The sequence below is a fragment of the Podarcis tiliguerta genome (genome assembly GCF_965153285.1).
Source record: "Podarcis tiliguerta genome assembly, chromosome: 6".
Lineage (NCBI taxonomy): Eukaryota > Metazoa > Chordata > Lepidosauria > Squamata > Lacertidae > Podarcis > Podarcis tiliguerta.
In genome coordinates, this window is record NC_139539.1 from 22,936,706 (window position 1) to 22,951,547 (window position 14,842).

Sequence of the window (14,842 nt, forward strand, 5' to 3'; positions counted from 1 at the left end):
GTACCAGAACATAGTAGACAAAACGTAGTTTATTTATTCAATTTATATACCGCCCTTTATCAAAAGTTCCCAGGGCGGTGTGCAACATTAAAACACATTACAGAACATCCATGATAAAATAATAATAAAAACAGAATAAAAAAGCATACTGGCAAACAGCCTAAAAATAAAATAGCCCTCATAACGTCGCATATCACAGGTTGTCCCTGTCCAGATGGGGGCGCGGCTGGGACACCAGCTGAAGCTGATGGCAGGCACCTCAAGCTGCTTCAAAGCGACTGTAATTATTTTATTTTATTTTATTTTATTTATACATCCATACATGCCCCGCCCATCTGACTGGGTTGCCTCAGCCACTCTGGGCGGCCTACAACAACCTCCCATCCATCCTGTCTAGGAAACTGCCTGGAAAACCTACGCCTACTTTAGCTCGGGTTAGTTTACACCCTGAATATTATTCTTGGGGGGGGGGGGTTAGTGGTGTCACCTAGCTAGCCTAAGCATTTCAGCGGGCGTCACAGCGCGTAATCAGAGAAATACGTATATCAGCGAAGCCGTTGATGACCAGACGACGCGTATTACTATAATATGACGTCACTTCCGCCCCGTAGGGCACCCCTCCAGGCTCACGTCGGTTTCTCCGTGACGTCACCGGCCTCCAGCCGCCGTTCTAGGCATCCGGAGGCCGACTGGCTCTATGGTCGGCCGAAAAAAGAGTCAGCTGCGAAGACGGGCCTGGCCGGCCGGGAATGAAGTTTGGACCCTGTGGCGGTTTCTCGAGGCTGTTTTGGGGCTGGGAAAGTGCGGGGGTGGGGGCGGCGGCGGTTCGGGGACCCTTCGGCGGCGACGGGAGAGAGGTGAGTGGCCAAAGCGGCGAGGGTTGGCTGGAAACCTGAGGGAGACGGGGCGGCAGGCGCGGGTTTGTGGGAGCCGGGTTTGAGGAAAGCCCTGTGGGCTGGTGGGATGGTCCCTCTCTCCTCTCGGCCTCCCTCAGCGCCTGGCACAACTCTTTCAACACCGTCGCGACAGGCGGAAAACCAGCAGGTCTGGTTTCTCCCCGTTAAGTGATGCAACGACGGGGGAAGCTCTACCTGTCGGGTTTCTGCCTGTTTGCCTTTAAGGAAGCCAACGCACACCCCCTGGAAGCTCTTCTCAGAAAAGGCGCGCCCACGTGTCGGCCTTAAATCTTTAACCTCAGCCTTTTTAAAGCTTCTGTTTCTGTGGATCACAGAGCAGCAGAGGAAGCTGCTTTATTCCCCAGCCGGAACTGTGTGGTCCACACAGCTCAGGGTTGATGTCTGCACCGTCAGCAGCTTTCCAGGTTGAAGGGGGTAATTATTATTTATTTAGGTTTCATGGGGGATATTGAAGGGGATTTGCTTCTGAGCTGTGCTCGTGACCCGCTTGTGGGCTCCCTGTTTAGGCAACTGGTTGTGCCACTGGGGGGAATGGGATGCTGGTCTAGACATCTGACCCAGCAGGGATGTGACCTTACGATGGACTTTAGTTATGATCCAGTAAGGCAGTTCTTACGTTCTTTGTTGACAGAACAGGATCCTGTTCAAATAATTGCTGTACCAGTTTTAACATGGCTGCCTTGTTCGTGTCAAATATATTTTCACCTGTCCCAAACTCCTAGTGTTGGATAGGTTTAAAATCTTTATCAGAAAACAGCATTAATCCTGCAATGCTCATCTAGTGAGTATCCTTTTACGGTGTCTCTCTCTCTCTCCCATTTCTGTGTTATCACTCCCAGCACTATCTGTGCAACATACACTTAGGCCCGGGTTTTTGTTTTTGTTTTGTAATCTGTCTCTGTTAGGTTTCCCGTGCCTCTCTCAGGGCTACACTTGGGAAACCACACCAAAGAATAGTAATGTGAATGCCAGAAGATGCCAAAAGTACACTTTGGGTTTTGAACAATGGGTAGATTGGAGGGCCTTTCCATAAGCTTCAGTTGGAGTGACATGTTTTGTTTGGTTGTTGTTCACTTTCAGGTGCTGATGCGACTGGCCTCTAGTCAGTGAGATGTGTGCTTGATACTTTAAGACATCGCTGGATTTTACCTAGCCAGTGGGCAGGCCCCTGCTTCAGCAATGGCTCCACAGTTCCGCAGTTATGTTTGGGATCCTGCTCTTATCCTTTCCCAGATCACACTAATGCAGGCAATTTACTATAGCTCGCTTGGGCTCTGGTTGGCTGTGGTGGACAGCCTAGTTCACAACAGCCCGTCCCTTGATCAGATTTTCAACTACGAGGTAGGATATTATTCATTTTGGGAAATCCTGACAGCTAGAAGATTTTGAAAACCAACCTTGCAGGCTAAGAGAATTGTTGTTTACGTCTCCTACTTTTTGGTATCCAGGGGAATCTTTTCCAACCTTGGGTAGAAGTTGGAGTTAAAAGTGCAGATCAGAGTGAATCAAGAGATGTTGGAAGGAAAAGGAATTGACCAGTGCAAGAAATGCTGTCCCTGTTTGGGTTGTGGTGCCTGTAGATCAGGAGTGGAGGGAAGTCATGTGAGTGTGAATAACAGTTGAGAGGCAGGACAGTATGTCAGACTTTCCCACCACTCTTGACAACCTTCTCCTTCAACCTCCAGTCACCCCTTTGCTCCTGGCTTCCTGTTCTACACAATCACACACATCATGACCACCAGCTCCTCAGTCCAGAGGAAGGGTGATCTGGATTGTGTGTTCCCCTTCTTAATCTCCAGTATTTAAACAAGTATGACATTAACACAGTTTCGCAGATTGCATTCTGTAACATTTGTATTTAAATTTTACATACTTTTGTATGCAGATTTTTTGTTTGCATAGACAAGTTTATTACAAGATCTGTCAGAAATGAATTTGCACTTTTGCAAATGGCTGCCTTTGCGATAGCAAAATTAAGATGATTTTGTACGATCGTTTAGATATGGTTTATTGTGGAGAGGACATGCTGTGTATTGTTATTGCTAATAGGAACTGATATTATTATTTTTTTATTTATTCAAAAGTTTATTCCCTTGTCTTCCCATTCAAAAAGAAAAAGGAAATGCTTATAAAACAAAGGGCACATAGTTCAGTGTTAGAACCTCTGCTTTGCATATGCAGAAAGTCCCAAGTTCATTCCCCAACCTCTTGAGTTAGGAATGTCCCATGTCTGGGACCCAAAGAGTCAATGCCATTTAGTGCAAACAATACTGTACTGAGTTTGATGGGCCAATGTTCTGAATCGGTATAAGACAGCTTCCTGTGTTCTTCTAACAACCCACTATTCCAACACTATTACCAAACTAGAAATAGCATCAAAGAACAAGAACCCAAAATGGTCTGTTGTGTGCGACCTTGTAAAAGTTTGTATGATGTCAGTAGAATATTTCTCCCCCAAAGGGCAGTTTCCTCTACCTACATTCATGTTTTTTTTTTCACTCTAATGGTTATTCCTGGTGTTTAGTATCATTTCTACAGAAGAAAACTCTGAATACAACAATTCACTTTTATCACTACCCAAAGTTTCTAGTGATGTCAGATCAAGGATTTGGATATAAATGTTTAAGTAGAGACATTGTTACAGGGCAGATCAACTGTGGGAAAGATCTGTGTTGTTCTTCCTTTGGAGTGAGTGAGTCTGCCTAGGATGGTTACATGCCCATAAAACAGTCTCTTCAATGGAGTCTGAAAAGATAAGACAAATCTAGAGAGTCCTCTGTGCCTCTCCTTTGCCTGGCTGTATCTGTCCTTGAGCTATGAGCTTTTGCTTGTCTGGATGGACAGAAGAGTGTGTAGAAAACTCTTACCTGGATGGAACGTTGTTGTTTAGTCGTGCCCGGCTCTTCGTGACCCCATGGACCAGAGCACGCCAGGCCCTCCTGTGTTCCACTGCCTCCTGCAGCTTGGTCAAACTCATGCTGGTAGCTTCGAGAACACTCTCCAACCATCTCATCCTCTGTCGTCCCCTTCTCCTTGTGCCCTCCATCTTTCCCAACATCAGGGTCTTTTCCAGGGGCCTCTTGTCATGAGGTGGCCAAAGTATTGGAGCCTCAGCTTCAGGATCTGTCCTTCCAGTGAGCACTCAAGGCTGATTTCCTTAAGAATGGATAGGTTTGATCTTCTTGCAGTCCATGGCACTCTCAAGAGTCTCCTCCAGCACCATAATTCAAAAGCATCAATTCTTCGGCGATCAGCCTTCTTTATGGTCCAGCTCTCACTTCCATACATCACTACTGGGAAAACTATAGCTTTAACTATACCGACCTTTGTTGGCAAGGTGGATGGAACGTAGCCTAGTATAAAAAGTGCGAGTTACATCAGTTGCTTCACCCACTTTTGTCTCTGGCCCCACCCACCACCAGTATCTGTCTCCTGGAAGGTTGCCTATGAATGAATGTACCTGGAGGCTGAAAAAGACTCTCCACTCCTGTTACATAATTTTATCAATTGCTATTGGCTACGGCATCAGGCTAGCCACTGTTTCAAACTGAATCCGAATTACGTGGCCCCTGATATGATCCAATTGAGCTCCTCTTAACCTGCAACCAGCCCTGGGGGTGAAGTGGCCATGACTGGGGAAGGGAGCTAATTCACTTCAACAGCATATTCCTCCCAAGCCTTATACTCCTCTGCCATAACTTCCTCTTTCTAGCCCCAGCTGAGGCTTTGAAGTACAGTAGAGTGAACACAAGCCTAAATGGCAGAAGAAGACCTCTGTAGAGACGAAAACCCAACTGCTTATTTCTGCCCCAGTTATCTCTCTCATAAGAACACAAGAAGATCCGTGTTGGGTATTCTGTCTAGTCCCGTGTCCTGTTTCCCATGGTGGCCAACCAAGAAGCCCATGAGCAGGGACATGAGAACTACTCCCCTCTCTGAAGCTACTGAGTGGAAGTGAGCCTGTAGTGGATATTGTGTAGTGGATCCTGTAGTGCATATTGTGAAGTCACAGAAATTGTCAGGCTGGGAGGAGAGAACCTTGTCTTAGCCCAGTGGTGGGAAACCTTTGTAAGCCCAGAAGCCACATTCCTTTTGGGAGAAGCATTTTGAGGGCCACATGCTGGTGGTGCTAGTGATGGGTAGGGTGAGAGGCAGACGTGGACAGAGCAGTGGATGTGAGTTTTACCTTTGTATAGGAGGCTACTGTCCAGCTATACAAGGTTTCTCTCAGATTTTTTTGCGGGGTGCATGGGACGTTACAAGTGTGAAGAAAGGAAACTGAAGTCCTTGGACACCAGTGGAAGCCCACTCTCACAACTGAATTCCACCCAGGGAAATTAGAGCCAGGCCTTCTCATGGCTCTTGCCATCAGATTGGCTTTGAGCACCGCAGTACTGTAATGTAGGTTTCATTTGGGATCTCTGTGCTTTCTGTCCTCATCTCTATTGGGAGAATAGGGCAGGAAGAAGTTTGACATCTGCCCATCTCTGTGGAAGTCTGTCCAATGCATAGACCGCAATGGTTACAATGCTGCATGTTTGAAATAGCAGGACTTTTGCCTGTGCTGTCTGCAACTCTGCTGTTTTCCAACTTTTGTAAGCAGAAATGATGACCAGCTTAGGGACTCTGTGGAGCGTGCCTTATCGCTGCCTGCTGACCTTGGCAAACTGCATGAGGTAGTGATTTATGATAGCCTGGATTTTGGTGGCAGTTGTAAGTTTTCAGTTCTGAGTTGCCGAAAAACTGCAGTTAGTGTACTGTGACAGTTGGCCTTTCTATTCAGTCCTTTCTATGAATATAACTGGTGACAGAGGCTCATGTAGACATTGATTTATCTTGGCTGGATTGCCTATGTTGAAAACTTTAACCACTGAGTTGTATTTTAGATCAGGAGGTTCCAGACAGTGGTGTGTGGACCACTATTGGTCCACGAACTTCTTGCAGGTTGTCAATGGTATGTTTGCATTAAATATTCATAGTGATTTTTAGTTGTATTTTTAATGCTTTTTTATATTGCATTTTATTGTATTGCAGTTTGAATTCTATGGAATTTGAATTGCAATACAAAGAAGAAGAAGCAAGAAAAGTACAATTAAAGATATCACAGTATCTTAGCAGAGTGTATTACAAATATTACAACTGGCGGGGGGGGGGGGGATCATTTAGTGGCCCACCAAGAATATCAGCAATTTTCAAGTGGCTCAGTGGGGGTGGGGTGCAAGTTTGGGAACCACTGCTTCAGATCCTTTGGAATTTCACAAAATCAAGAAAATGTGTGTAATTTATGCAGTTTCAGATAGGGAGGAGTGAGTTTTAGCCTCAAAACATAGACTGATCTGTTCTGTAGAAGCAAATGGAACCCACTTCAGCCATAGGGCAACTTTTGCAAAATATATCATTCCATTCTGGCATTGTATCAATATCCCTTGTGATTTTATACATTTACTGGGGGGGTTATTGTTTTGCTTCTAGTTATGGTATGTATTTTTGTGTTTTTATATTGTAAACTGCCTTATTATCTTCGGATAAAGGGCAGTATATGAAATTAACTAATAGTAGTAGCAGTAATAATAATAATAATAACAACAACAACAACAACACCAAAAACTCAGCCCTGGCTGGTTTTTGTAGATATAATTAAACTTGTACATACAAATCTGCACTCCTAGAAAAAGAAATTGTTTTTCTGCCTTGAAGGTAAACGAAGCATTATGTGGAATGGAATGCATGGATGGGGAAGAGGAGTCAAATAAATCTTGAGTTGGTTGCCAATTTATCCCAGTGGCTGTTTTTCTCCTTGTAACCCTGTGCAGGTTTTGGGGTTCTCCACCTCACTTGGCAGACTTGCCATGATGGCTTTTATCCTGAATGCACTTTCCTGGTAAGTTGGCTTTTTGAATGTGCATTTCTGACACTTCTGATCGCCATTTTGTTTCTTTCAAGTACAAACATTTTTTTTCCAGCAATCAAATATCCTTTGCTGAAAACTGTAGTATTCTCACAGTCTGTGTTGTAATGCGGAAGCAGGCATAGCTAACATGGTATCCTTCAGATGTTTAGAACTACTTCCATCAGCGCCCAGCCAGCGTGGCCAATGGTCAAGAATGATAGGAGCTGCAATCCACAATGTTTGGCGGGCACCACCTTGCCTAGACCTGTGCTAAGAAATGTTGCGAGAAAGCTGCTTATAGGGATAGACTAACCTGTCTTAAGTCTCTGGCTGCCATTGGTTGAACTGCTCAGACTCTATAGATGGACAGGGCAAAATGTAAGTTCTTGGGGGAAATGGGTGGAAGATGAGGGATAGGAAAAGAGGAAGGAGGAACCTAAGGAGGCAACAGGCAAAGGGAAGGGGGGAATCTTGGAAAGCAGGTTTAGAAGAAAGAGTTGTTTGAAGGAATGAAAGCAAGAAAGGGCTAGAGGAAAGTCTCAGAGAGGTTTAAGAAATCTGGGAAAAGAGAATGGGCAAAGAGAGGATAAGGACACGTGATCAAGAGCTGCAGGGCTTGGAACAAGTCGGTGCTCCACATTTCTTTGAAATATCAGCCAAATAGCTGCTGTCCTTTAAGGCATATGAGCATGAGTATTTATAGTCTTCCACCCTCTCACAAGAGAGATACGTTGTAGCTCAAGAGCAGCCAGGAGAGGAAGAGTAGTTGCCAGATCAAAGGGTTTCAGCCATAAATATTCCTAACAGCCTAAAAATACCTTACATGTAAATAAGAACAGAGAGCTATAGCCTTAGAGTTCCAAGGTTTAAAAACTTAATTAAAAAGTCCCCACATGGAGCAAGCTTGTTTTCTCCAGCTCTGGAGGCTGGGACCCAAACTAATGGATTTAAATTACAAGAAAAGAGATTTTGACTAATAAACACCAGGAAAAGCTTTCTTACAGTAAGAGCTGTTGAACAGTGGAACAGACTCCTTCAGGAGTCTGTGGACTCTCCTTCCTTGGAGGTTTTAAAGCAGTGGTCGGATGTCCATCTGTCATGTATGATCCCATTGAGATTCCCACATTGCAAGGGGTTAGACTAGATGACCCTCAGGATCCCTTCCAACTCTACAATTCTATGATTCTAAGATAACTCTTGTACTTCTTAGTGCAGGATAAATACAAAAATGTCTGAAAACTTTCTGTTGCTGAATTCCTTCTTTCCTCATTGCTACAGTTTCAGGTAAAATATTTTCTCCCCTCCCCTTTACAGTGCCATAGGCTTGCTGTATTTCATTCGGCGAGGAAAGCAGTGCTTGGATTTCACAGTCACCATTCACTTTTTCCACCTGCTGGGCTGCTGGATTTACAACGCACACTTTCCAACTGCTTTGACGTGGTGGCTTGTACATACTGTGTGCACGGCACTCATGGCTGTGATTGGGGAATACCTTTGTATGCGAACAGAACTGAAGGAGATCCCATTAAATTCAACCCCCAAATCCAACGTATAGACCCTCGGAAGATGCTGTTTCTCTCTCTTCCCCACGGCTTCCTCATCTTGGTGCTAACACAGGATACGTGAGAATGTATTTGAAGCAACCCAGCATGTCTGTTCTAACTTTTAAATAATCTTGCATGAAAGGTTTGTGATGCATCCATGGGTACAACATGGGACAAATCAGATTTTGATAAAGCACACTTTGTTGCTTGGGTAGACACACCCATTTTGCCCATGCAGCTCAGAACAGATTCAGCGTTGGACAACAAAGCAACAGGAGCTGGACTGCTTTTGTGAGATGAACACTGGGTTGCCGGAACTGGAACTGTCATTTTCTTCAATATGGACAATACCGAGGCAGTTGACTTCACGCAATGCACAATAAAAGCTCCATTCTGCTCCCTCCCCAGTACATCTCGTATCTATTTTCCTTCCAACTGTCTTTTGAAATTTAGAAATAAATAAATCAAGGAGATCGGACAAAGTAGGAAGTATTTCTCACTTGGCTGCTGTGATTATAGAACGTTTGGCTAAAGGTGAAGAGGAAAGTGACAATATTTATTGGATTGTAGAGACTGATTTTTGGCAAAGCAAATAAAGACTGTCATTGTCCATTGCAGTTTTGCAGCTTATTGATCAGGCAGGGTTATCCTGTTATTTTATATGGCAACAGAGGAGGAAAGAGAGCCATCAGACAGGAATATCATCCGGGAAGTCACATCATCGAAACTTCAAACCTACCATCTTCAAGGGAAAAAATGGCATGCAGCAAGTTGGCCCGCCGGCCAACAAAGAGGGCTAGCTGTGGGCTGAAATGCTTCAGATGGGCCTTCTTGTTTATAGTATTACCATGAATGTACTTCCTTTTCTCTGATCATCAGATTCTAGTATTTATAATCAAGGACACTGTCCTTTTTTGTTATAGGAGGCAGTGTTGGCATATAAAGAACAGCACTATTAATGAGTTTTTTAACTGAACCAGATTAAGAGAAATATGCAGCTTCCGATGTCTCCTACACACAGAGGCCTGAGTGCCCCTGTCATACACAGTCAAAACTCTCCTATTTAAAAAGGGATGGGAGGTTTGGAAGAGAGAGTTAATCTGTAACAGCCGGTTGCAGCTGTCAATGGAACTATGGGTTTTTCACAATGAACTTATTTTCAGACATGCCACTGAGCCTTTCTTTGTACATAAATATTTGTTGGTGGTATTGGTTTGTATAAGTTATATTGGTAAGTTAATGCTTGGTTTGTAATGGTTAGGGGGATAATTTTGCATATAGAACTCGATAAACTGTCTCTCAAAAGCTCTTCGTTTCTGTTGATGCCTTTGCTGAATTCCATCTGGCAATCCTTTGCACACAGAAGTTTCGCCCTGGATTAAATGCTTTGCTTCCCATCCTCAGGTATTACATTTAGCAGAAGGCAGGTCTTTTTCTATGCTGTCTTTATGATTGGGGAAAACTTCTGAGTCAAAAAGCCACTTTTCCAGTGTTCTTTGTTTGTTTATTTATTTATTGAAATATTTATAGACTGCACTTTTCATAAAAAATACAGCAACGTGGTTTACAATTCAGTGTTAGGTCACGAACATGCTGTACATGAGGGCTGGCTAACGTGTGCCTCTTCATGTTTCTGGAGTCCATTTCCCATAATACTCAACTGGAGCTGATGGGAGTTGCAGTCTAACCACATCCAGAGCTCCCCACATTTACTTTCCCTGCTACACACTGTGTTCAATAACAGTTGCATATCGCCACTTTGCCACTAGATGGCATTGTTTGCTTTTTAGAGCCTGCTATTATGTGATAGGAAAAGCTGCAGTCTAGCATTTCACCAGCAACGCTTTAATGCAGTGGGGCAGACCTCCAGAGCCACCCTCCTGACATCACTGCAGCTTACTTGGATGGGGCAGGGCACCACAGGGTCTTGGCAAGGTTAGGACTGCACGTGGATGGACCGGTGGGAGTGCAGGATTGGCTCCACTGTCCTGTCCTACCCCTGCTAGGGTAAGCGGCAGCAGCAGCAGGGTTGGAAGGGCAGTTCTATGCTATCACATCAGCTGCTACTGCTTATACTGAATCCAGCTACTATGGTACTGCCAGGTAGTGGCTCTCTAGGCCCCAGCCAGAAGCATTTCCTGCTCCTGCTGCTTCTTTGGCTGAAAGGTCAACACACTCAAAGCAGGGGAGAGAAGGAAAAGCCCCACTTTTAATACAGTCCTAAAACAGCAATGGTGGAAGCCCCAGCAAGCCATTTGAGCTGGACTAGGCATTGTGCAGAATGCACAGATGCATGCTGGGACTCAGAAGCCTATGGAAGCTCTCGTTTTCGAAATGTCATGCCCAGCCATTTAACCTGAAATCTGCTTCAAGTGCCAATTGGAACTTGTACGCAGGGCTGTGTGCCTTTTTAGTTACAGAATTCGACACCACAGAAAGCTGGATTCTGCAATGTCTGTAAACAGAGCAAATACAGATAATATTTTGTATAATTCTGCCATTTTAACCATTTTGCAAAATTTGTTTGCTTTTGCATGTCAGGAAAAGGGGCAAGGGATTATAGACAATGGTAGGCACGCTGCGCCCAAGTCACTAACAATCATATTGAACCAGTCCTCTGACTTTTGGATACTGCAGCATGCATTTTGACCATATACCAATACATGTTCAGGCATCTCTTTGCAACCATGAGGGCTAGAAACTTGTTCTTTTGAGAAAATGAAATGCGTGTGCATTTGAGTGAGAGAGAATCAGACTATAGTTTCCATTTGGTTATCATTAACTCTGTTACTGTGGGTAAGCAGTGGCGTAAGCAGAAAAACATGATTGCAGTTATTCTTGGTCTCCTGCCTTCATTTCTCCTTTGGACACCCCTGCCATGTCATGTTTCTGCCACACTTTCAAAAAGAATAAAGTACTTCTCTCAGCACACATATAATACCTTCCCTCACTGCTGAACAGTCTCCAATTTGCTCTTCCTGAAAAGCATGCAGATTCTGCCTTGCCGGCAAAAGGTGGTGAGAAATGTCAAGAGAAGGATCAAAATCAGACAGAAAATTCCAAGAGGACTGGAACTTTGTGAGATGTTCCTTGGAAGAACCAAACAGAATGTTTCCTGCCATGTCACTCAAGGAAATGCTTCTGAGAGCCAGTAGGGAAGCCTCCAGGGATGGAAATGGGGGAATGCAGGAATGTTATCAGAGGAAGAACAGAATTGATAAAGAAACCATGTAGGTGCTCAGATTGTGGGCAAATATAGATGGTCATCTGTCATGGATGCTTTCATTGAGATTCCTGCATTCCAGGGGTTTGGACTGGATGACCCTCAGGGTCCCAGCTCTGCAATTCTATGATTCTATAATCAGGAAGAAAAATACTTCAATTTCTATGTCGTATACGTAAAGGGTAAAGGGACCCCTGACCATTAGGTCCCGTCACAGACGACTCTGGGTTTGTGGCGCTCATCTCGCTTTATTGGCCGAGGGAGCCGGTGTACAGCTTCCGGGTCCTGTGGCCAGCATGTCTAAGCTGCTTCTGGTGAACCAGAGCAGCATATGGAAACGCCGTTTACCTTCCTGCCGGAGCAGTACCTATTTATCTATTTGCACTTTGACGTGCTTTCGAACTGCTGGGTTGGCAGGAGAAGGGACCGAGCAACTGGAGCTCACCCCATCGCAGGGATTCGAACTGCCGACCTTCTGATCAGCAAGCCCTAGGCTCTGTGGTTTAACCTACAGCGCCACCCGCGTCCCTCTATGTTGTATACATATAGGAGAGTTAATTTATCCTTGTTATATTTGTTGCTGCTTCATGGAGAACAAACCCATTCCTAAATGCTTTTGAGTTCTGAAGCTTACTTCTGACTAGACATATATAGGATTGTTCTGTGAATCTGTTTTCTGTCATCTTGATCATGTGAAGCCCAGTTTCCTATGTGTTTGTGTGCATAAGAAAGTGAGAACAGTTATCCTCTGCCCTGCCACAGAGCAAATAAACGGCAGATGGCTTCCTTTTCTTAATGAACTTGGTCTGATGTAGGCACTTGAGGGGTTGCTCCCAGAGAGCGTTTCTGCAACAGCTGCTTCTAGTGCATCATCCCTCAGTGAACTCAAGCTAAATTTTGTCCAGAGGGAGGGGGGGGGATCAGAGACAGGGAGTAGCCTTGCCCAGCCAAGTGATTTGAGCTTTGATTTCTAGGGAAAGTGGGACGGGGCATTTGACAGTGTAAATGGCCACGGCAGGATTTTTAAGAGCAAGAGATAATATGGTAGAATTACAATGCTAAGCATTGTACCCTCCACAAAAATGCCTGTGGAGGATAGGCTTGGATGGATGGAAGGAACCAGGGTGTCCTCCTGTTTCTGCTCTTTTAAAGCCAAGCGCAACAGAGAAGCCACGTTTCTTCATTCAGATGTCTCTAGCCCACGATGTCTAAAGTGTGTGTGTGAGCTATCAGCTTTTCACAACAAAAGCCATGCTTGATTGAGGGCAGTGGAACTCACCCCCTCTCCTTCCTTATTTCACTGCATTCTTGAAGCAAGTACAAGATCTAGTGATGGCCACCAACTTCCACGGCTTCCAAAGGGGGTTAGACAAATTCATGGAGGCTAAAGCTTATCAATGGCTACAAACCATGATGGCTATATACTACCTCCAGAATCACAAGTGCCATGCCTCTGAGTAGCAGTTGCTCGGAGTCACAAGTCAGCGAGTGCCCTGGTCTTGCTTTGGGGCTTCCCATAGGCATCTGGTTGGCCACTGTAAGAACAGGATTCTGGACTAGAGAAGCCTTGGGTCTGATCCAGCAGGTCTCTTATGTTCTTAAGCACTTTTCTCCTAGCCTTGCTCTGACACAGTGAGTGGGGTGGGCTGGGAGAAAAGCATAGGGGTCAACACCTTGCAGGGAGGAAAAATAGGAGAGGGTTCTGCTCCCCCGACTTGGATGTGCCTTTGTAATTAAAACCAGGTTTCCTGTAGATGCTGCTTTAGACATGGATGAGGAGGTGTGTGAATAAACAAAGATGGCTGCTCTCACCATCTTTCACTAGTCCTCAGCTGGCAGTGGCCATCAGCACTATGTGGCTGTGCAGAATGCTCAGTATGAGACTCACCAATCCCCACCTGCATTCTAGCCTTCCTCCTATGCCTGTAATAGCTATGCCAAATTGGCAGGCAGAAACGAGGAAAGCCCTTGGGTTAAGAGCAGGGCAGGTGCTTTACATGCCAAAGGTTTTAGGTCAACCCATGTTCTCTCTAGTTAAAGGGTTCTGGTAGCAGGTGGCGGGAGAACCTAGAGAGCCACTGCCAGTCAAGAGCAGACCATACTGAGCCAAATGGGGAAATAGACTGACTCACATATTCATTACAAATTGATAGATGGAGTGTGGAAGGGGCTACAAGCAATTGGGCTGGAGGCTGGCGGGTTGGCCAGCATGGTTAACACCAGTGGTGGGTCTTGGATCTGGCCAGCAGGCTAGATCCAAAACTCATACACACACTGTGGAACACTTTGCCACATGAGCAGGGGGCTTGATGTCATATGATGTCAGGTGAATCTACTTCAAAGGAAGAATCAGGAGCACTTTTGCAGATGGGGCTTGAAGTCAGTATTTCAGAGGCGTGAATGCCTTTGAAACCTTGCCATTCAAGCTGCTTCTGGAAGGGAAGACAAGAAGGCTCGGCAGGCCTAATTAGGCTCATAAGCTTGAGGCTCTCCACTGCTGGTTTACACTATGCTAGAGAGGTGGAGAAACTCAAATGGGTCTTAGAGCAACAGGTATGGTATGCACAACTACTCTGCTAACAGGGCTGGAATACTGCCAAATTGCAGGAGATCATTCTCAACCTCAAACACGTTCAGACATATCCCTCAGTTTCAGAAGCGCTGAAAGCACTTACGCTTTTCTTGCATCACATCTTGGGAAATGAAGAAAAAGTGGTTTTCAGGAGGAGGATTGACAGTTTACATTGATCCCTTGTAAATGTGTGCAAAGCCAGCATGACTTCCTTCTTTGGCCCTCAGGTCCTGTTTGTTGGCTTCCCACAGGCAACTGGCCGGCCAGTGTAAGAACAAGATGCTAGAAGGCCCTTGGCCTGATTCATATATTCTTATGTAGCCCTGAGGTTCTATGCACCAGCTTTAAGTCAGAGCTCTTGATTGGCACCTGAAACCACAATCCAACATAATATAGTACCATTTATCTTACCATTCTTGTGCAATCATTTGTTCAAAAAACACCTTAATATATCAAACGGGTGTATAACCTGATTAGCATATCAAAATGGCAGAGTGTCAGTAGAGACTTTGAGGATTGTTCCAGAGATGGAACACAACCATTTGAATTTGTTTCTCTGGGAAAATCTGTTCCTGATGGTTTATAAGAGCTCAAACTGCCCTTTTTAGTTCCCTAATATTTACTGTTCTAGGAGGTTGTCCAGGATACTGTCCTTAGGAATGGTTGTGTAGTTATGGGAAGAGATTGACACAATAG

The 14,842-nt window shown here is 44.9% G+C and overlaps 1 protein-coding gene across 1 annotated transcript; it reads left to right on the forward strand.

The window, feature by feature from the left end:
- Positions 1–678: 678 nt before the first annotated feature.
- SYS1 (SYS1 golgi trafficking protein) lies at positions 679–9,656 on the forward strand. Its single transcript, XM_083447150.1, has 4 exons — positions 679–857; positions 1,998–2,258; positions 6,731–6,798; positions 8,122–9,656. The coding sequence occupies exons 2-4, from the start codon at positions 2,097–2,099 to the stop codon at positions 8,360–8,362; spliced, it is 471 nt and encodes a 156-aa protein (XP_083303276.1). The 5' UTR covers positions 679–857; positions 1,998–2,096; the 3' UTR covers positions 8,363–9,656.
- The last annotated feature ends 5,186 nt before the right edge of the window (positions 9,657–14,842 follow it).